Source organism: Mobula birostris, chromosome 4 (genome assembly GCF_030028105.1).
Source record: "Mobula birostris isolate sMobBir1 chromosome 4, sMobBir1.hap1, whole genome shotgun sequence".
In the NCBI taxonomy this organism is placed as follows: Eukaryota; Metazoa; Chordata; class Chondrichthyes; order Myliobatiformes; family Myliobatidae; genus Mobula; species Mobula birostris.
Genome location: NC_092373.1, coordinates 176,717,979 through 176,742,106, shown reverse-complemented (window position 1 = coordinate 176,742,106; position 24,128 = coordinate 176,717,979). Strand labels below are relative to the sequence as shown.

The 24,128-nt window shown below is 41.2% G+C and overlaps 1 protein-coding gene across 1 annotated transcript in view; it reads left to right on the top strand.

Annotated features, from left to right (window-relative positions):
• The window catches only part of haus1 (HAUS augmin-like complex, subunit 1), a 42,519-nt gene that overhangs the window by 5,599 nt on the left and 12,792 nt on the right, over positions 1 to 24,128 (top strand). The window contains exons 2-5 of the mRNA XM_072256578.1: positions 5,920 to 6,094; positions 6,801 to 6,936; positions 14,518 to 14,646; positions 22,950 to 23,073. Of these exons, the coding sequence (XP_072112679.1) occupies positions 5,920 to 6,094; positions 6,801 to 6,936; positions 14,518 to 14,646; positions 22,950 to 23,073 (564 nt within the window). The remainder of the gene's footprint in view (positions 1 to 5,919; positions 6,095 to 6,800; positions 6,937 to 14,517; positions 14,647 to 22,949; positions 23,074 to 24,128) is intronic.

Sequence of the window (24,128 nt, the reverse complement as noted above, 5' to 3'; positions counted from 1 at the left end):
CAACGTTCATTCTCATACACTAAGACTTGTGTTACCATTCGGGTTTCAGTGAGAGGGAGCTGAAGATAATGGCGCAGAGATTTGTTCTTCGGGATCTGTTCTGGGACCCCTCCTCTTTGTGATTTTTATAAACGACCTGGATGAAGAAGTAGGGGGGTGGATTAGTAAGTTTGCTGATAACACAAAGGTTGGGGGTGTTGTGGATAGTCTGGAGGGTTGTCAGGTTACAGTGGGACATCGATAGGATGCAGAACTGGGCTGAGAAAGTGGTAGATGGAGTTCAACCCAGATAAGTGTGAAGTAGTTCATTTTAGTAGGTCAAATTTGAAGACAGAATATAATATAAATGGGAACACTCTTAGCAGTGTGGAGGATCTGAGAGATTTTGGGGTCCACGTCGACAGGACACTCAAAACTGCTAAGAAGGTGTATGGTATGTTGGCATTCATTAACCATGGAATTGAGTTCAAGAGCCCTGAAGTAATGTTACAGCTATGTAAGACCTTGGTCAGACCCTACTTGGAGCACTGTGTTCAGTTCTGGTCACCTCACTGCAGGAAGGATGTGGATAATATAGAGAGAGTGCAGAGGAGATTTACAAGGATGTTGCCTGGATTGGAGGGCGTACATTATGAGAATAGGTTGAGTGTACTTGGTCTTTTCTCCTTGGAGCGACAGAGAATGAGAGGTGACCTGACAGAGGTGTATAAGATGATGAGGGTCATTGATCGTGTGGATAGGCAGAGGCTTTTTCCCAGGGCTGAAATGGCTAACACGAGGGGGCATGGTTTTAAGGTGCTTGGAAATAGGTGCTGAGGGGATGTCAGGGGTAAGTTTTTCACACAGAGTGGTGGGTGCGTGTTATCACTGCCGGCAGCAGAGGTGGAAGTGGATACAATAGGGTCTTTTAAGAGCCGCTTAGCTAGGTATATGGAGTTTAGAAAAATAGAGGGCTATGCAGTAGGGAAATTCTAAGCAGTTTCTAGAGTAGGTTAGATGGTCGGCACAACATTGTGGGCCGAAGGGCCTGTAATGTGGTGTAAATTTCAGTGTTCTATTAAGCAGTGGTCAGTTCAGCAGGGTTCATTTTGGCATGGAGGATGTGGATATCTTTGTAGACTTTTGCTTTGGTGGTATGATCTACTGAATGCCATTGCTAGGAGAGAGGCTGTTGGCAAGGCATTTGTGTTTGTCGAGGGTTTGGGGTGTGTATTTGGAAAAAGGGGAGAGGGGAATCAGAGTTATGTTTACTATTGCTGCTGTATGTAGTGAAGTTTGTTGAATGTAACAGCAGTACAAGGCAGGACATACAAACCGCTGGAAATTACAAAAATAAAAAATAAATATTGAGGAACAGCGAGGTAGTGTTCATAGTTTATGAGCCATTCAGAAACCTGATGGCTGAGGAGAAGAAACTGCTACATAAAACACTGAGTGTTGGTCTTCAGGCTCCTGTACCTCCTCTCTCACAGTAGCAATGAGAGGAGGACAATTTCTGGATGGCGAGGGTCCTTAATGATGGATGACACCTTCTGGAGGCCCTGCCTTTTGAAGATGTCGCCAATAGTGTGGCGGGTGGTGCCTGTATTGGATCTGGCTGGATCTACAGCCCTCTGCAGCCTCTTTCAAACCTACGCATTAAAGCCTCCACGCCAGGCAGTGATGCTCTCCCCCAAGGCCCTTTCTTGACCATGGGTGGTGCAGCCTCCACGCCAGGCAGTGATGCTCTCCCCCAAGGCCTTTTCTTGACCATGGATGGTGCATCTATCTGTCTACATGGCACTTTATTTACGTACTGAGATACAGCATGGAATAGTCCCTTCAGGCACTTCAAGCTGCGCGACCAGCAAAACCCCGATTTAATCCTAGCCTAATCATGGGACAAGTTGCAATGACCAATTAACCTATCAACCGGTATGTCTTTGGACTGTGGGAGGAAACCATAGTCCCCAGAGGAAACCCATGTGGTCATGGAGAGAATGTACAAACTTCTCACAGGCAGCAGCGGGAATTGAACCTGGGCCACTGGTACTGTAAAGTGTTGTGCTAACCACTATACTACTGTGCTAGCCAGTGCAGTACGATATGGAGAGCAAGCTGTTGCCCGTGCGGCAGGCTCCCCCTCTCCACACAGCTGATGAATCCAAAGGAATGGCAGAGACCAATACAGTTTAGCACCAGCGACATCACAGGAGTTGTCAGTCAGCATTGAACTCAATGTAGGACTGCCTTAGGGGCTCCAGTTGCAGATTTTTCCTCGACTTTTATCTCAAAACCTTCCCCATGAGTGGCAGCAGAGGTTTGAGATCAGAGTTTTCCTTCTAGATGAGCTGCCAACCACAGCTGACGAGTCCCATCTGCCCAAAGTGACCGGTTTTAAGGTGCCAGTAACCTGTCCTTGCCCCTTCTCCTGTCAGTAGAAATGGTTCCGCCGGACTTTGTAGCTAAGCCACACGTGAAGGCCAGGAGCTGGACTTGGTCGTCAGAGGCTATTTGAGATGCACACTGTTGGGAGCACTTAATAAGAAGCATGAGCTTATCCCCACTACCACCTCTGGCTATGTCAACCTTCAGGGACCTCTCCACCAAACATACAGCATGTAGAAATTTGCTAGAGTCTTTGGATACATACGGTATCAAATATCAAACTCCTACTGAAGTAGAGCTGCTGGCATACCTTCTTTGTGATTGCATCATTGCAGGATAGACGTTCTGAGATGTTGACGTGCAGAAATTGAAGCTGCTTACCCTTTCCACCACTGCCCCCTCATTGAAGACTGGTGTGTGTTCTCCCGACTTCCCCTTGAAGTCTACAATCAATCCTTGGTCTTACTGACGTTGAGTGCAAGGTTGTTGTGACTCCACTCAACCAGCCAACCCATCTTGCTCCTGTTTGGCTCCTCATTACCATCTAAGGTTCTGCTAATAATGCTGGTGTCATCAGTGAATCTATAGATGGCATTTGCACTGTGCCTAGTCAATTTCTGTAGAGAGAGTAGAGCAGTGGGCTAAGTGTGCACCCTTTGCATGCGCCTGTGCTGATTGTCAGTGAAGATGTTTTGTTATTTCCAATCTGCACTTACTGTGGTCGCCCAATGAGGAAGTCAAGGATCTAGTTGTAGAGGGAAGTACAGAGGCCCAGGTTCGGAAGCTTGTTGATTAGAACTGACAAAATGACGATGTTGAACACTGAGTTGTAATTGATGAATAGCAGTATTATGTATGTATTGCTGTTGTCCAGGTGCTCCAAAGCCAAGTGGAGAGCCAGTGAGATTGTGTCTTCTTTAGAGCTATTGAGGCGATAGGCAAATTGCAGGGGGTCTAGGTACTGGCTCAGACAGCAGTTACTCTTAGTCAATACTAACCTCTCAAAGCACTTCATCACAGTAGATGAGAGTGGTACTGGGCGATAGTTGTTGAGGTAGCATACCCTGCTGTTATTGGGCACCAGCATGATCGATGTTCTTTTGAAGCAAGTGGGAACCTTTGGCAGCAATGAGAGATTGAAGATGTCCTAGAACACTCCAGCCAGTTGGTTGGCTGAGTTGGATGAGAGAATTTGGGATGGATTGGAGGAACAAAGAAGCAGACGGGGTGTTGGTTAACTGAATTGGAAACTTGTAGGAGCAACTGTTTTGCAGAGCACCTGGCTCTGTCCTCAATGGCCGTTTTGAGTAACTGGTTGCATGTATTCACCTCCATACCACCCTATCTACCCTTAGCCATTTCCACTGCTGGGGCGATGCCAGATGCAAACTAGAAGAATGACACATCGCATTTTGCCTGGGTAGTCTAAAACCCAATGGTATGAATGTTGAATTTTCCAAATTCAGGTAACATATACTATCAATGTTCCTTCTTTCTGTTTCTGATCGACTCACCTGCTTTTTCTAATCCCCAGCACCTCCCACCCCACCGCCATTGCCCAGTTTTATTCCTCTTCTTCACTTGGTTCTATTTGCCTATTGTCCACACACATTCCCTCCTTGGTCTCCTAGCCAGGAGCATCCAAATTCTTGCCATTTCTGCTTTCTCTTCATAGCCTGATTCCTTCAGCTCTTTGAACTCTGCTCTTATTCCTATCCCAGATTTTGATTGTAAGAGATCCTCATTTGTTTTTCATTCATAAATTTCTCTTCATATCAAAAAAACTGAAAGTGTTACTGATGTTTTTTGTAAGCTTTCTTTCATATCTCAAATCGTCCCATTTTAATTAAAGTGTGCGTTTGTAGGTGATGCAGGCTGCAGCCCTTGCACTGGTGGTGAAGGGAACGAATGTTTGTAGTGGTTAATGGCAAAACTAATCAAGCCACTTAGTTCTGATTGGTGTTTAGTCTCTTGAGTGTTAACTTTGTGTTTAGCAAAGACGTCCAGAGCAAAACTTAAAGAACAGATCAAAGTTCAAAGTAAAATTTATCATCAGAGTACCTACATGTCACCACGTACAACCTGGAGATTCTGTTTCCTGCGGGCATACTTAGCAAATCTATAGAACAGTAACTGTAATGAACAACAAACTGTGCAAATACAAATATAAATAAATAGCAATAAATAACAAGAACATGAAATAATAAGATAAAGAGTCCTTAAAGTGAGACCATTGGTTGTGGGAACATCAGAAATAGAATGAGTGTGGTTATCCTCTCTTGTTAAAGAGCCTGATGGTTGAGGGATAGTAACTGTTCTTGAACCTGGTGGTGTGAGTCCCGAGGCTCTTGTATCCTCTACCTAATATCAGCAGTGAGAAAAGAGCATGGCCTGGATGGTGAGGATCTTTGGTGGATGCTGCTTTTCTACGGCAAAGTTTCATGTTGATGTGCTCAATGGTTGGGAGGGTTTTATCGACTGAAGGAGGATAAGCAATTTTCTGACAGCCATGACATGCATGGCTCTTCAGTGCTGTAAAAGCCATTAATGGCCCAAACACCCATAGAGTCATACAGGATAGAAACTTAAGTTTGCATTGACCACCAAGCAATCACCCACATTAACCCTACATTCAACCTTCTTAAAAAAAATTATCCCCATTTTCTCATATACTAGCGCTCATCTACACAGAGAGGGAAAAGTTTACAGTAGTCAATTAACCAACTAACTGGACCTCTGCTTTCACATGCCCATATCACTGTTTCTTTTCTTTTGAGGAATGGCGGGCCTTCCTTTGCTTGTCGCCTTGGAAACAGCCAATTGATCAGAGAGTCCTCTGATACTCAGATGCTGGGGGAGAACCAGGCACAGCCCTTTGCATCTTCTCCCACATCCTCTTAGCAAATCCACTGTGTGCAAAGAGGTGGCTGACCTTTCCCCCATCTCAGCCGTCCCAGAGGCAGCGTACATTGGGGGTGATATGTTATCTGTCCAGGAAGGCTCTGATTGGGATGGCCCTCCCACCTCCAGCCAAGCAAAGCCCCTCAGTTTTTCTTTCAGCTAGACAACTGTTTGTTAATGCTAGGATAGAGACTAGACTGAGAGGACAAAAGACCTCACGGTGGTGCAGGTAAGCCATGTAGCTCTGGACTATATATTGTGCACTGTTGATGAAGTTTATCAGACTATAAATTGCCTATATGGATCAGGTTTGATAGAGTAGACATTTTATTGACTGACATCTTATGTACAAATGTTTGTACAAATCTGTAGATCCAATTAACCTAATTTTGGTTGATGCAAGGAGGCAGACTGAGAGAATTTGTTTTGGGTAGAAAGGAGCATGAGACAGCTCTGAATCAATTAAATTGCTTGATTTGGCCAATAATAATGACATGTTAAGCTTCGTAGTACTAGTTGCTTTGTGTTGTTTTATAAACTGTTCCACTGACAGTAGCAGTGTGTAAGACATTTATTGCTGGTGTTCATGGGAGAAGTTAGGGATCATTATGAATGGATATTCTGATCCAGTTTTTGTCTGTTTTATTGCAGGTTTCCATGTGGTTATCCCAGATGTTTGGAGACCAGCAAGTCCCTTCCTTTGAAGAAAATCCATGGACCATGGATGTTCTCTGCCGACTTATGGAATGGAATGAAACTCGAGATCGTGATGTTACACAACTGATTGAGGACCTGAAGCAAAAAACTGAAGAATACAAGTCTGATGGTGAGTTATTTGCCAAATATTGTTCAACTGTATATTGTTAAGTTCAGAAGTTGTCAGTGATAATAGTTTCGCAGTAGTACCACCTCTGTATGCTCTACAACAATCTCCAAGCTACTGATTATATCTTGAGGTCCCATTCTGAGGGGTGCTCAGTAGGGTTACAATGGTTTTCTTTTCTGTATTTTATCTTCCTTAGCTTTAGATTCTACACAGAATGTGTGTTCTTGTAAGTGATTTTTTTGGAACGGGTTTACAGTTCTTTCCTTTGCTCCAACACTTTCATTCTTCCTATAAAGTTGTCAGTTGTTCAGTGAAATCTCAAAGAAAAATGATGAAGCCTAACTCTTTAATCATACTCTGTTGTCTAAAGTAGTAAGTAGCAGCTTTTGTATTTTCACTGTAGCATTTTTTAGTATGGTGGAAATGGAGAGAAATTTCTCATTGCCAACAATACTGCCCACAATTAGTTTGATTAGAATTAATTCTCTATCCTGATGGGCAAAACTCATGATTTATTTTAAAGAAAGTTTTGACTCTTGCTTGGAGCCATGACAGGTGGGTAACTCGTGATTCAAACCTTGGATATTGTTCTTGGATGTAGAATGGAATGTCAGCATTTGGGTCCAAGCTAATGCCAATTTTAACTTGACTTGAAAATATGATATTTGTACATCAATCTGTAAATTATTTTTCTCCATCTCTTCAGCTGACTACATACAGGATTTCATTATGAACAGTGTGGGCCTGTCCACCTCTAGCCTATCCAGTACTGGGTCCAGCTGCCTGAAGACATTGGTGGATAGCAGTCTTGCTTTAAACTTGAAAGATACTTCCCAAACCAGGTAATCATCTGATGTAAATAAACAGTAAGAATGTTTCACAGAACTTAATTTAAAAATAAACTAAAAGTAAGTGCTCTTTGTCTCCTGCCCCTATGCACACTATTATTATTATTATTTTATCCTGTTACATACTTCATGAATATCTTGTGACTGTCTTATGAGGATGATGTAATAGTCTTGCAGAGGTCACATGATGTAATTTTCCCGCTGATGTGAGGTCATGTGATGACCTGTTCTCACCAGGTATATAAGTGTAGACCCCTGGTGACGCAGTTAGTTTTCAGTTAGATCGTCAGTCAAATACTCCGCTATGCTGCTTATTAATCTCATGACGCAGTATAGTTTTAAAATTGAGTTTTACTTTCTATTATAAGGTACAGAAGTGTTGGGCCGGCAGTTTTACCAATAGCTGCCAGGTTTGTTGATGTACCTTTTCAGTAATATTGGAAAGTGAAAACGGGAACCTGAAGGATCGACCATTATTGAATTTGTTCAAGAAAGAGTGATCTGCATGAGATAGCCTATGTTAAAAGCAGCAGAAAAGGCTGTGCAGTATCTAGTGTCCAGAGGGAAAGGTCAGTGCCTTTAAGCCGTTTTATTTCCGTTATCGTGAATCCTGCGGCCAAGGCAGGATCCGGCTGGGATCAGCCCTGATGTCGTGTCTTCGAGGAATTCTTTACTTCGGGAAAGTCTCTCCTAATTGACTGTATAAATCTCTCGGACTTTCAAATTTACCATTCTAAGAACTGTGTTTGAATTTACCACTTTAAGACCGTTTTCGCATTTACCGCTTTAAGAACTAGTACTGAGTGGCAGTTTGTTAAATGGCCGCATAGCAGTTTACTTCCGGTTAAGGTTTTCATTTGTTTCTTTTTATTAATTTTGAGCAGAGTTTAATAAATGTTTATTTGTTTATAAAACCTGACTCAATTCTATATTCATTGTTGCCAGTCACGTGACAATCCAAGAACTCAAAATCACACTCAGTGGCCTATTTATTAGGTACACCTGTACACCAGCTCGTTAATGCAAATATCTAATCAGCTAATCATATGGCAGCAACTCAATGCAGAAAAGGTCAAGAGGTTCAGTTATTGTTCAGACCAAACATCAGAATGGGAAAATGTGATCTAATTATTTGTGCCAGACAGGGTGGTTTGAGTATCTCAGAAACTGCTGATCCCTGGTGTGAAAAACAAAAAAAATCCAGTGAGTGGCAGTTCAGTGGGAAAATATGCCTTGTTAATGAGGAGAAGGGCAAGACTGGCTGACAGGAAGGTGACAGTAATTCAGATAATCAAGTGTTACGACCGTGATGTGCAGAAGAGCATCTCTGAATGCACAACACATTGAACTGTGAAGTTCGCAAACACGAGGAAATCTGCAGATGCTGGAATTTCAAGCAACACACATCAAAGTTGCTGGTGAACGCAGCGGGCCAGGCAGCATCTCTAGGAAAAGGTGCAGTCGACGTTTCGGGCCAAGACCGTTCGTCAGGACTAACTGAAAGCAAAGCTAGTAAGAGATTACTAGTTGATGGGCTACAGCAGCAGAAGACCATGAACATCCACTCAGTGGCCCCTTTGTTAGGCACAGGAAGTACCTAATAAAGTGACGACTAAATTTACACATCATTTTGTAATAGTTGTTAGTCATATCCACAGCTTATTACAGTTGCTTGAATGGGTTGATCTGGTTATTAATTTTAAATACAAAATTAGGCTCCCTTTTCTTGCAAGCCGCCTTGTGTTGTTTCTCAATAACCACTCATTATCAGAGTTTGAATAGCAGGTGATGTCAAGCACATTTTTGTCTTCATTAGTGCCTGGTAATTGTGACTGTAACAGGTACTGATTTTCTTCATCCCACACTTCAATGCTGCCTACATTAATACTTTTGAAGCAATACACATCAAAGTTGCTGGTGAACGCAGCAGGCCAGGCAGCATCTCGAGGAAGAGGTACAGTCGACATTTTGGACGAAGGGTCTCGGCCCAAAACGTTGACTGTACCTCCTCCTAGAGATGCTGCCTGGCCCGCTGCGTTCACCAGCAACTTTGATGTGTGTTGCTTGAATTTCCAGCATCTGCAGATTTCCTCGTGTTTGCGTTTTTAATACTTTTGAAAGTCTTTTTTTAAGTTTTCCCTTTTCCCTCAGTCATGACTTTAACTTACTCTGCTTGAAGCATTGACCTCTTGCTGTGATGCTGTTAAATTTACAATATCCAACAGTATTCAGCACTGTCTGCTTGTGTTTGACACGTCTCTTTCTTGCCGCTGCTGGAGAAAGGTGCAGGAGTCTTGGGTGCCATGCTGCAAGATTTGGAAGCAGCCATTGGGCTCCTGGACCAGCTCCATGCCGAAGGTGCTCTGTGGCTGTGGTCTCACTTTCAGGGACTCTTCTGTTTGATGTTTGATGTTCTGTGTGTGTCATTTGTAAGCCTTTTGTTGTTTGCATAATTTGTTCTTTTCAAAGTACAATTTAGGAGAAAAACTGGTACAATTTCCTGTAGCCCACAGAGAATCGCTGATGTGTGCTGGCACCATCTTACACATGGCTGTTTGAAGGTGTGTTGTGTGATTTTATTTCTTTAAACAGGTTCTTTGTTTTGTAGCTGCCTGCAAGAAGATTAATCTCAAGGTTGTATTCTGTATGCGTACTTTGATAATAAATGTACTTTGAATCTTTGAGATCCTTCAATAGTTTGTTGGCATCTGAACTAAAATCTTATCATCTTCTGTCCTGTGCCTTCTGAAGGAAAACATACTTAAGTAGGGTTTAGAAATTATAATTAAATTATTTTTTAAAAAATCCACAAATAAACATTCATGATATAGGCAAAGTAAACTGTGCTCTTCCTGGAATAGTTCTCTGTGGCACTCTGGAAACTCGCCAAGCAAATTGAACATCTAAAATTGAACATCTAAAAATTGAGTATGTGTATGTCAAGAAATAAGCTTTACAGGTGTCCCCCGCTTTTCGAACGTTCGCTTTCTGAAACCTCACTGTTACGAAAAAAGCAGCGCGTGAAAAAAGGCAGCGCATGCCCTCAGCAGCCAAGCTCCTCCCCCGGAACTGTATTCTAGCCAGCATTGCTTAAATACGTGCCTGTGAGCATCTGTGCTTTATGCCGATTTATTTGAGCAATCCGTTTGCAAGATGAGTTCTAAGGTATCGGAAAAGCCTAAAAGAGCTCGTAAGGGTGTTACACTTAGCGTAAAACTAGACATAATTAAGCATTTCAATCATGGTGAATGAAGCAAGGACAAAATGAGTTTGGCTTGTGAAAGTTGACGAAGATGATGTTGAAGAGGTTTTGGCATCCCATGACGAAGAACTGATAGATGAAGAGCTGATGCAATTGGACGTGGAAAGGATAACAATCGAAACCGAATGCAGTAGCGAATGGACCGAAAGTGAAGTTGTCCAGGAACTGAACGTGAAGCAACTGCATGATATGATAGAAAAATGCGTGAGGCTAAGCAGTCAAGCATACTGTCATTTTTCAAGCCTTCCACATCAGCCATAGCAGACGACGAACCTCGACCTTCGACATCGAGGCAGGCAGACATAAAAGAAGATGACCTGCCTGCCCTGGTGGAAACAGACGACGATGAGATGACACTCCTGTGTCCCAAAACCCCAACCGCTGGGCTGTGGATCAATATATTGCCGCAGAGAACGCAGCGGGAGCCGGGATGCACCCAGCACATCTTTAAGAAAAAAGCCGAAATAAACAAGCTAATTAATTAGGTGCCGCCTGGCACGTAATTAATTAGCTTGTTTATTTTGGCTTTTTTCTTAAAGATGTGCTGGGTGCGTCCCGGCCACCGCTGCATGCTCCGTGGATCGGTATCGGTCGGAAGCCTGGAGGTTGGGGACCACTGCACCACCCCAACCTCCGACGACTCAGCCTAACGCACCATAATCAGTGTGCTCGGCGCTGACTTCTCGATTCCGGTAAGTGATTCTACACTGTACATACATTATTTCTACTTTATATAGGCTGTGTATTTTTATGCGTTACTTGGTATGATTTGGCAGCTTCATAGCTTAAAAGTTACTGGAGAGAATGTTTTTGCCGAGAGCACTTGTGTGAGGTTTTCGCTACGGAGAACAGTGCGGCAATGATTGCGGAAAAGTATTTCTACTTTATATAGGCTGTGTATTTATCATATCATCCCTGCTTTTACTATATGTTACTGTTATTCTAGGTTTTAGGTGTTATTTGGCATGATTTGGTAGGTTATTTTTTGGGTCTGCGAACGCTCACAAATTTTTCCCATATAAATAAACGGTAATTGCTTCTTCGCTTTACGACATTCCGGCTTACGAACCGTTTCATAGGAATGCTCTACCTTCGGATGGTGGGGGAACCTGTATTTGTCACATATACATTGAAACATAGAGTGAAATGCGGCATTTGTATCAAATCAGGGAGATTTGCTGGGTACCCTCAAGAGTAACCATGCCCTCAACTCATTTAATCCTAATCATAATGTGGGAGGAAACCCACATGGTCACAGGGAGAATGTACGGGTAGTGATGGAAATTGAACCCAATTGGTGATCGCTGGGTTTGTAATGGTGTTACAAGCTATTGTAACACTATAGCCCTGTACCTGAAAGCCAGGTAATTATTATTATTAATATTTATTTTCTCTCTCTCCTTTTTCTCCCTCTATCCCTCTCACTATACTCCTTGCCCATCCTCTGTGCTTCCCCCCTCCCCGTTTCTCCCCGGACCTCCTGTCCCAAGATCCTCTCATATCCCTTTTGCCAATCACCTGTCCAGCTCTTGGCTCCATCCCTCCCCCTCCTGTCTTCTCCTATCATTTTGGATCTCCCCCTCCCCCTCCCACTTTCAAATCTCTTACTAGCTCTTCTTTCAGTTAGTCCTGACGAAGTTAGTCCTGGCCCAAAACGTCAATTGTACCTCTTCCTAGAGATGCTGCCTGGCCTGCTGCGATCACCAGCATTTTTTGTGTGTGTTGCTTGAAATTCCAGCATCTGCAGAATTCCTTGTGTTTGATTTACTTGTTTATGTATCATTATTATTATTTTGTCTCTGCTAGATTATGTATTGCATTGAACTGTTGCTGCTAAGTTAACAAATTTCAAGTCACATACTGGTGATAATAAACCTGATTCTGATTCTAACCACTATGCTACTGTGCCATTTCACACCTGTTCACAATTTGTTGCCCCTTTCATAGAATGATACGGTATTACAGGTCATTTGGTTCATGGTTTTTATTTACTTATTTCATGTTATTTTATGTATTTACTATAATTCACGTTTTTTTCTCTATTATTATGTATTGCATTGAACTGCTGTTGCAAAGGTTACAAATTCTATGACATATGCCAGAGATATTAAACCTGATTCGCATTCTGATGCCTGTGCAAATGTTGTGGAGGAACAATGTGAATAATTCCATCCATTATTATGACATAAGATCACCAGAAAATATTAGCAGCAGTAGACCAGGAGGCCCCTCAAGCCTGCCCTGCCATTCAGTATGAATGCTCATGAGCTTGTATGCTCGGTGGTGGTTGTGTCATATGCTGTTAAGAAGCTGAATGACTTTGAGAGGCAGTGGAGAAATGGTTTAAATTTATTCCATGCACCTTAAGATAGTTAAAGCGCCATCTTGTGACAGGGCTTCACATTATTACTGTACAAGCCCATTACAATTACAATGTCCATTTTAGTGCAAAGTGATCAGAGTGGTCATAGTGTTACCAAGCTAGTTGTGATTAGGATTTTGCTGGTTGGTTCAAGAAGTGAATGGTTGATAGCAAAATAATTGCTGTTGAACCTGGTGGTGTGAGACTTCAGGCTTCTGTACGTCCTGCCTGATGGTGACTCAGATGGTGGGGATCTTTGATAGATTTTGTCTTCTTGAGGTAGCGTCTTCTATGTGGGAGGGATGTGCCTCTGCTATGTATTGGACAAAGTCTACTACTCTGCAACTTTTTACATTCCTGCTTACTTGAATTGCCACGTTGCAACCATTCAGGATACATTGCTGTACTGATGAGTACATCTGTAGTAGTTTGTTAGAGTGTTCAGTGACAAGCCGAACTTCTTTAACCTCCAAAAAACGTAAAGACGCTGGTGCACTTTCCTAATAATGGCATCTATGTGCCAGGCCCAGGCAATGCATCTGGTATGTTAACGCCTAGGGATTTATAGCTGCTGAGTCTCTCCACTACCAATTCCCTTATGTGGTCTGGCACGTGTTCACCCTCTTTCTCCTTCCTGAAGTCAACGATCAGCTCTTTAGTTTTGCTGATGTTGAGTAAGAGGTTGTTGTTGAGGAACCACTCAGCCAGATCTGACTTAATGCCACTTGTGATTTGTTCAACAACAGCAGGGTCGTAGGTGAATCAATCTCCGTTAATCAAAAAAAGTTCATCAGTCTCCACTTTGAATATAATAAACACATGTGAACCCTTTCACCTGTTTTCAAACATGTATTGATTGTTCATCATTTTAAAGTTTCATTCTACCAAAATTAATATTCTTACTTTTGTTCCCTCATACTATTTTTACAGAATTAATAACTGCGTTTTCAGTAATAGTATCAAAATGATGTATATGAGTTCTTCATTTACTCATTCATTTTGGATAAGATTAACATGCCTCTAAACAATCTGATTATTCGAATATTCCTAAATATTTCTCCTCTGTCTAAACCTGTTTTTTAAAAATATATATCTTTACTTGCAGATCTGATAACCCTAGCCTCTAATCGTAATAAAACAAAAAAAAGTTGAATGTACCCAGCAGGTCAGGCAGCATCTGTGGAAAGAGAGACATAGTCAGCTTTTTTGATCTGTGATCTTATTTAACCTCTAATTATAAATCCATTCAGACATAATCTCTCAGTATATGTATTTTTAAATGTGTGTTTTTTTTACCTTTGTACTGATAGAAAGTCAGGGACGTCCTGGCCACATTGCACTCTGATGCTGTAATCAACCTGGTGATGCAAAGATACTGACTTCCTGAGAAACACTCAATGTTCTGGAGTAGACTGACAGTTATAACAGGAGGAAGGAAATGTATGTCAATTTGTCAGAAATGTGCATGTAGAACTTAGCGGCTGTACATACCCAGGGTAAAGCACAGATTAAATATAGCAGTAGATTGGATTTTAAATCTTAAGTTCTTCAAAGATTTCTAGTTGAATAGGAGGCAGGAAAAGACATGTGAAACGAAGTCTGATATTTTTTCCTCAGTGTGTAAATTGAAATGCCACCTATTGGAAAGAGATGGTTCTGCTCGCGTTCCAGTGCTGTGCAAACTGGAACTAGAGAATTGTACAGTTCAGACAAAGACCATTCAGCCCATCGAGCCTGTGTTCACTTTTTGAAAAAGTTATCCATTTAATATTGAATGCTGGCAAGCTGTTTGATGTTGGGTTTTATCAATTAATCAATCTGACCCATCTCTGATTCCGTCTACATGTGTACACAGTTCCAGCAGGATACATATGACAAACATTGATCTGATTCAGAGTTTTCTTTTTGCATTGCTTTGCTGTTGTATGACATTTTATTTTATTTTTTTTAGCTTTGTGCTTGCAATAAACGACTTGACATCTGATCGTTTAGAAGCTGAGAACAGATGCCAGAGAGATCTTATTAGTGAACTGTCGAAAAAACTGACTGAAATCATCATGCTGGAAAAGTCTTTACAAACGTGAGTGTCAAGCAGCTTCTTTGTTTATTTCTGTTGCCTTTCCCCACCTTTAGCTTTAAGAACCACCTTTATAACTATAGATATTTAGCAAGATATATCAATTAAAACTATACTTCTGCAGTATAAGTTTGTAAGCAAAACTACTGTTTTTTAAAGATGTAAGAATGGATTGAATAGTGGAAAATTGTTGCATAAATTCTGTATCACGAAAAGTAGATTCAACCTGATTGATCATTGTAAATTGGAGAATATGGTCCTAAAAATACAAGTAATGCTCAGTCGGTCAGAGTTCACCATGGATGTTGCTTCCTAGCTGGAGAGCAAGCTGTTGCCTGTGTAGCAAGCTCCCCCTCCCTATGCATCGGATGAACCCAAAGGAACGGGAGAGACCAATACAGTTTGGCACCAGTAGCACCACCGGAGTTGTCAGTCAACATTGAACTCAACATAAGACTGCCGTAGGGACTCCAGCTTCGGATTTTCCCCTCGGAATCTACTCCTGAAGCCTTCCCATGAATCAGAATCAGAGTCCGAATCAGGTTTATTAGCACCGGCATGTGATGTGAAATTTGTTAACTTAGCAGCAGCAGTTCAATGCAATACATAATCTAGCAGAGAAAAAATAAATAAGTAAAATAAAAATAATAATAAACAAACAAGTAAATCAATTACGTATGTTGAATAGATTTTTTTAAAAGTGCAAAAACAGAAATACTGTATATTTAAAAAGAAGAGTCCAAAGATTCAATATCCATTTAGGAATTTAGGAATCAGATGGCAGAGGGGAAGAAGCTGTTCCTGAATCGCTGAGTGTGTGCCTTCAGGCTTCTGTATCTCCTACCTGATGGTAACAGTGAGAAAAGGGTATGCCCTGGGTGCTGGAGGTCCTCAATAATGGACGCTGCCTTTCTGACACACCACTCCCCAGGTATAGTTACAAAGCAGTGGAGGTTTGAGATTCAGAGTCATTGAATATGACTTATTTAGTAACTGTAAACTTATTTGCTAATACGCTAGATCATCAGCTGCTGATTTTGCAATAGTAATTTTGGAGTATTTCAGAGTGCACTTGCATTAGTGCTGTTAAGCTCTAAAGCACTTCACAATCAAATAATTATAGTTGAAGACAACAGTTAATGTTTTGGGTAAATGACTTCATCAGTGTAAAGCTTCTACTGTGGCACAAAGATCATATATGGTTAAGTCTGAAACTAGAATGTTAAATTTAATTAAATCAAAATCATGGTTGTATGAAAGAGATACTGAAGGTCTGCTTCCTCCTGCACGGAGTGTCTAGAATTAAGAGACGTCGGACCACCAGTACAACTGCAATACCTATGTCAGGCTGCAGTTTATTGATTACAGCTCAGCGTTCAAAACCATCATCTCCTCAGTTCTAATCAACAAGCTTCAAACCTGTGTCTCTGTACCTCCCTCTGCAAATGGATCCTTGACTTCCTCATCGTGTCAGTGCAGCTCGGAAATAACATCTCCTCACTAACAATCAACACAGGCGCACCTCAAGGATGTGTGCTTAGCCCATTGCTCTGCTCTCTCTACACTCATGACTGTGTGGCTAGGCACAGCTCAAATGTCAATTACAAATTCACCGATGACGTAACTATTGACAGAATCTCAGATGGTGATGAGGTGGTGTCCAGGAGTAGGATAGATTGGCTAAATGCTTTTGCAACAAAAATCTTGCACTCAATTGGAAGCATTATTAATTTGTTTTTAACATTCTTATTGAAACTTATAGTAATATTTATGTATAGCTCTGTACTGGTGCCAAAAAGGACCAAATTTCACGTCATACAGTATGTTTGTAATAATACACCTGATTCTGATGAAGTATTCAGTCATTGAGATTGTATTTCTATGATGATAGTGCTCTCCACTTGAAGGGGTGGTACCTCTTTCCCAGGAACCGATAGCCTCTTGTGGCAGTCAATCAGATCATAGTCGTCTGCAGAGCTACTGTATCCGTAACACAATTGCAGTGTTTCATCACAATAAACTGTGTTACGTGTGCAAATGTTCCATTTCCTTCCTACATATTCACCTACCCATCCATCCACCTCCCTACTCATCCACCTACTTACCTACCTACCTATCCACCCGCCTGCCTGCCTATCCACCCGCCTCCTAACCCACTCACCCACCTACCTACCTACCCATCCACCTACCTACCTACCCATCCACCTACCCACCTAACTACCCACACTGGTGGCTTAAAAATAGGAGGAAGATTTAGAGGAAAGGTAGAGAGGTCTTAAGGAGGAATTTCCCAAACTCGTGGCCGATCAGGGTCTCTCTTAGAGTAATGTTAAGAGTTACAGAACTGAAGAAGGTGATGAGAATGAAGGAGATTGAGGCCACCATGCCAGTTGAAAGCAAAGGGTATGAATTTTGAAATTGAAGTGATGTTCAACTGAAAGTCAGAGAACAGGTTACAAGTTAATGGGTTGATAGGTGTTGTACTTAAGGAAGAAAGATTTGGATGTGCTTAACTTTATAGGAATTGGAAGGTTCAGGAGGGGAGCTGTTATATAATTGGTTGTGGAGATAACAGATGTGGATGTGGATTAATGCAGTTGCTGAGATCAGGCAGTGGATAGCACCAAAGAAGGATGTACCATTTTGGACACATTAATCTCAGTGAGGTTCACTTTGTGAAGATTTCAATATTTGCCAGAGAGGGAGAATGTAGATGACCGATTTTTGATTTGTGAGATCCCTGAAGGCATATGAGTGGAAGGAGACGGAACGATCACAGGAGATTCCTCAGTACTAATTGGATAGTGAGGCATGGAATTCCACTGAAGCAGGCTGTGCAGGATGGACATTCAAAATGATCAATGGAGGCCCCTTGTTCAATAGCTGACTCCCCAGATACAACTGGCACCTGCAACACTGTGCTGGAAACCCTTAGAAAATCTAGACTCTGTCTCAGGAAGCAGTTCAGCTTCCATTTCTGAACCTGCAGAAAGAGCACAGATGGTATCTAAGCAAATAGACTACAGCTTTCTGAAGACATTGGCCTCTGGTTTATAAAATGGAACATATCCTGTGTAAGTAAACTTTGTAATTAATTTAAGGACATACAATTGCACAAGTTTACCATATGGAATTATAGAGTTGTATTCTTTGCCCAACTGCACTAATCCCATTTGCCTTCACAAGATCCATATCCTTCTATGCTTATTGAAATGCCTGTCTAAATTCCTCTTAAACATTTGGATTGTATCTGACTCCTCCACATCTGGTAGTAAGGAACTGTGTGTGTGTGTGCTTAAAACAGAATATTTCCGTCAAATCTTCTTTAAAGTTTCTTCCTTTCACCGCAGCTTATGCACTCTGCTTTTTGAAACACCTATCACGGGAAAGTGACTCTGACTATCTACCTTATCCTTGCTGCTTATAATTTTATATTCTTCTGTCAGTTCACCCCAATGTGGCAACAACAATCTCCTCAAACAGCTAATGAAATATAGCTACTGTCATGCTTTCTTTGTAGCTGCATTAATATGTTGGGTCCAGGTTTATCCTCAGAGATTTTGACACCCAGGAATTTGAAATTGCTCACTCTTTCCATAATACTCCAAGTGCAGTGTAATCATTGTTTTGTAACGTTGCAACATAATATTCCAAATGGTATTTTTATGCGCTAACCCGTGAAGGCAAGTATACCATACGCCACCTTCACCACCCTATTGGGGAGCTATGGTCGTGAGGCCCAAGCTCCCTCTGTTCATTAACATCCCTTAGTGGCCTACCATTTCTGGTGTATAGACTATCCCTCTGACATCCCAAAATGCATCACCTTGTACGTGTCAGGATTAGATTCCATCTGTCACCTCTCTTCCAACTTTCCACCTGCTGTAGCTTTAGACAAGCTTCCTCACTATTATTGGCACAAATTTTTGCCATTTGACAAGTAACTTATTAATGATTTGGATGTAGAGGGTATGATATGTATCATAAAAGGAAAATGTCCCAGCACTGATCTCTGTGGTACACCACTGATCATAGTGCTGGTAAAAGCAAATTTCCACCACTACCCTATGCTTCCTTTCACCAAACACATTAGCCAACTTGTTTTGTATCCCATGTGCCTTAACCTTCTGGAGCAACCTACCACACAGAATCTTGTCGTGTGCCTTACTAAAGTCATTTTCTTAATTCATCATCATCATCATCATCAGGTGCCATGCCAGTTTGAGCTTTGACTGCCATGGCCCACACACTCCTGTTTCGGGTCAAGTGGATCAATTCATTGGTATTCATTTCCAGTTCTCTGGCTGCTGTCTCCATCATCATTTGTCTTTGCCTTCCTCTTGCTTTCTTCTCTTCAATCTTTCCCATATTTACCGTGCATTCTAACTTCTCTTTCCTAATCACATGCCCAATGAAATCACGTTGCCTTTTCATGATCTCATACATTATTTCTCTTTTTGTGCTTGCTCTGTTCATGACATCCTCATTAGATATTTGTTTCGTCCATGATATTCTTTGCATCCTCCTCAAAAACCACATCCCTGCTGCTTCAATTCGTTTCCTCATGTTACTAGATATTGTCCAACATTCTGAGCCATATAACATAACTGGATAAACGTAACATTTCAGTGCTCTGAGGCGGGTTGTCATGCCTAGTTTAGTATTGGTCAGTATACTCTTCATTCTCGTAAAGGTGTCTTTTGCCATCCTTATTCTTCTTTTGATGTCCATGTCACACCTGCCATCTGATGTCACCCAGCTTCCTAAGTAACAAAAGTTCTGTACTTGTTTTACGAGGTATGTCTTTCCTGTTTATTCTCAGGCTACAGATAGGATTCTCCTTCTTTTTGGATATCACCATACATTCTGTCTTTTTACAATTGATAGACGCATTTTTGCACTTTCTTCAACAACCATATCAATTAAGTTTTGTAGTTATTCCTCCGTACTTGCAATTAACACAGTGTCATCCACATATCTAAAATTATTGATGTTTTCACCGCCAACTTTGATTCCCAAGATGTCCCTTATCTTTTGTAATATTGTTTCACTGTACACATTAAACAAATTAGGGGAGAAAACACACCCTTGTCTAACGCCTCTCTTGATTTTCGTAAACTGACTCACTTCTCCATCTATTCTTACAGCTGCAGTTTGTTCCCGGAACAGATTTCTGATTAGGCGGGGGTCTTTCGAATCTAGATCTAGAGGTTCCTGTAATATTTCGAATAACTTATTGTGCTTCACTTTATCAAATGCTTTTGTGTAGTCAATAAAACAAACAAACAAATCTTTTTGCACTTGAATAACTCATTCTGATAGTATCCTTAACATCAATATCATGTTTCTTGTACCTTTGTCTTTCACAAAACCACACTGTTCTTTACCTATTTCAGCTTGTATCTTACTTTTAGCTCTTGTTACCAAAATTCTTAGAAGTACCTTAGTGATATGACTCATTAAACTTATGGTCCTATGTAATTCACATTCTATTGCTCCAGGTTGCTTAGGAAGAGTGATATATACTGATTTTTTCCCATCTCTTCTGGTATTATTCCAGTCTCATAAATGTCACTGATTAAATCAGTAAGTTTTTCAATTCCATAATATTCAAGGGCGATAATTTGTTCTATTACTAATTCATCAGGACCTGCTGCCTTTCCTTTCTTCATCTTATTTATTGCATTACGAACTTCAGGTTTTAAAATACTTGGGCCTTCAATGTTCTTTTTAATTTCTGGTTTTTCGCCTCAATCGTCTTCAAACAATTCCTGAATATACTCAGTCCATCTGTTCATAATCTTATCTTTTTCCATGATAATGGTACCGTCCTTCGCTTTTAAACATCCACCTGAAGAACAGAGGTTCTTTTTACCAGTGATATTCTTGATTTGTTGATGTAACCTTTTTTGGATCAGTAATTGGGATTCTTTCTATTTGCTCACATTCCTGGTTTAACCATTCTTCTTTGGCTTTTTGACATAAGCTTTAAATTTTTTATCTAAGGCCTTATATTTTATAAGATTTGCTTTCTTCCATCTCCTTTTTTCCATTAGATTTTTGATTTCATCTGTCATCCATTTATTCTTTGTGCTTTTTTTCTTTTTTAGGAATCACTGACTTTGCTGATTCTACCAAGGCATCCTTCACAGAGTTAAACTTAATTTCTACATGATTGCTATCATCTTCAACAGATTCTATTTCTAGGCTTTAAAATCTATTCCTTACTTCAGTTGTAAATTTTTGTCTTAAGTTTTCTTCTTTAATTAATTGCGAGTAGTCAAGGGATTGTTCAGGTTTTTGCTTCTTTAGTTTTTTAAGTTTTACTTTTACATGACATATTACTGGGTTATGGGAACTATTACAGTCTGCACCTGGACATATTTTGCATTGAGTCACTGAGTTTCTAAATCTTTGGTTTGATTTCTGGTGTTATCACCTGGACTTTTCCAGGTCCACAAGCGTCTTGGATGGTTTTTAAAGTAGGTATTCATAATGACCTGATTATTCATCTTGCACCATTCTACCCATTTCTCACCTCTTTCATTTCTTTCCCCTAGTCCAAATTTTCCTATGGTATTTCCATCAGCACCTTATCCTACTTTAGCATTTTGGATCTCCCATGACAATAACAATATCGTGAGATTTGCATCTATTCTTTGCTTGTTCAAGCTCTTCATAGAATTTATCTATATCCTCATTTGTTCCATCTGTTGTTGGTGCATATACCTGTATAATTGCTAAATCAATTGGTTGTCCTCTGAATCTAACAAGGAGCACTCTTTCTGATATTGCCCAATGTCCTAAAACACTTTTTGCCATGTTTTCATCCATAAGAATTCCTACTCCATTAGTATGGGATGCTCCACAAGAACAAATTAATGTTTTATTTCTATTCTGACATGTTCCAGCACCAGTCCAACGAATTTCCACTAATTCCTATGATGTTAATCTTTAGTCTTTCCATTTCATTTATCACATTGTCCAGTCTTCCTGATTGATATAGGGTTCTTACATTCCAGGTGGCAATAATTTTCTTCTGTGTTACTTGAACTTGAGCAGTAGCTTGATGACGGTCGGGGATCCCCTGCTGCCCAGAATCAACCCAACCGAGCGAAGCATCTTCAGAATTGTCTTGAAGATCCTCTTGATGCTGTTGTGTGATACATTTTGTTGGTTTGACCATGGTTTTCTTAGCAAATAGATTCTAGGAAACCTAGTATCTAGCAATGGTGGTTTGCTATTGCCTTCCGTTGGGCGAACTAAAGAAATCGCCATTTCTCTTCCCAAGTGTTCATCCGCCTGTACGATAGCCATTGACATTTGAGGTCCTAGGTCATCCGCCTTCTCCGTCATAAGTTCAGTTACTGAACCTGCCGGATCTGCCATTGGCCTTCACTCGTATCCTGAGCAGGAACCCTTGCAGGTGCTACCGTTCCAGGTCAGAGTGGCCCTGGGAGCAATGAATGACTAAGGGGTAACTCCATTTTCCCAAAGCTCTGAAAGTCCCCAATCAGAACCTCATCACCCGTTGCCGTTTAGAGTCATTCCCAGGACTTAAGAATTTTCTTAATTACCTCCTCAAATAAGAACTCGAACAAATCCCAAGTGCACATAAATCTGTCACTTGGGATTTTCTCCAATAATTTCCATACCACTGATGTAAGGCCTACCTGTTGTTGCTCAGTTTATTACTGCTGGCCTCTTTAAATAAAAGAACTACATAAACTATTTTCCAGATTTCTGACGTCTCACCCGTAGCTAACAAAGATGCCAAAGTTTTTGCTGGACCTAAGCCATCTCTTCTCTTGCATCACATAGCAAACTGAAATAGATCTTAGCAGTCCTGGGGATTTATCAACTTTCATGCACCCTTTAACATCTCACACCACCAACTTCTTAGTGCTTTTCTAGTTTATCACATACTTCTTCGTGAACTCGCCATCTCCCATGTCCTCCTTCTTGACCAATACAGATGAGGAGTATTCATTTGTTACTTCAGACACAACCCCTGACTCCACACATAGATCACCTCTTTGGTCCCTAAGGGAACCTAGTCTTTCTCTGACTATCCTGTCACTCCCTCTGCTTGTAGTCTTGCAGAAAGAAACCATGATAATGACAGGAACAACGACATTTCATGCTGAATGATCAGAATTGGATTAGGGACTCTGTGGTTAGGTCACATTTTTTGGATAACATCTGTGGCTATAGCTGAACAAAGTACTCAGTGATTACCCTAGAGTAAATAGTTGACTTTCACTGACACCACCCAGCCTGATGGCTTTGAATTTTTTCATTTTAAGGGATTTGTTGAAGACAGATGCTGATGTCATAGAAGCGAAGGCAAAAGCAGAGAATAGAAAACAGAATATGGACGTCTTCATAAAAAAGATGAAAGAATGGAGCCAATTGAGCCAAAATTTAGAGGTCAGTGCCATGGGTTTAAGGGTGATTGCTTGAATCTGTATCACCAAGATTGGCCTTATATGTTTCCAAGCTCAAAGAATTTGTCTTAAACTGAATGCAGAATCAATGCAGTTTGAGTTTGATTTTCATTCCAAGTGAAATAAAAACCTTTGTGGTACACAGAAAGTGCTAGCAATTAGGTTGGGCAGAATTCATCCAGGGCTCTCAGTGCTAACTTCTGAAAATAGAACCATGAGATGGTGTGTGCCTGTGTGGATGCTGTGCTGTAGCAGGGCTTGAACCAAGGTTCTGTTGCCTTTTCCAATAGACAAATGGACAACCAACTATCTCTATTCTGGATGACCAATAAAAGTAACCTGGGATTTTGTCACGCAAACACAAAGAAATCTGCAGATGCTGGAAATTCAAGCAACACACATCAAAGTTGCTGGTGAACGCAGCAGGCCAGGCAGCATCTCTAGGAAGAGGTACAGTCGATGTTTCAGGCCGAGATCCTTCGTCAGGACTAACTGGAAGAAGAGCTAGTAAGAGGTTTGAAAGTGGGAGGGGGAGGGGGAGATCCGAAATGATAGGAGAAGACAGGAGAGGGAGGGATGGAGCCAAGAGCTGGACAGGTGCTTGGGAGAAGGGATATGAGAGGATCATGGGACAGGAGGCCTAGGGAGAAAGGAAAGGGGGAGAGGGGAAGCCCAGAGGATGGGCAAGGGGTATAGTGAGAGGGACAGAGGGAGGAAAAGGAGAGTGAGGAAAAAAGAATGTGTGTATATAAACACACTTTTTTATATACACCCTTTCTTTTAAATCATGCTTTTCAGATAGTAATAAATAATAAATGTGTTTGAGAACTCTGCTCTCAAACGCATCTCTCCCATTTCATGCACATCTGCTCTCTCCCCATCCTCCCGCCACCCCACTAGGGATAGGGTTCCCCTTGTCTACACCTACCACCTCACCAGCCTCTGGGTCCAACATATAATTCTCCGTAACTTCCGCCACCTCCAACGGGATCCCACCACCAAGCACATCTTTCCCTCCCCCCCCCCCCCCGCTTTCTG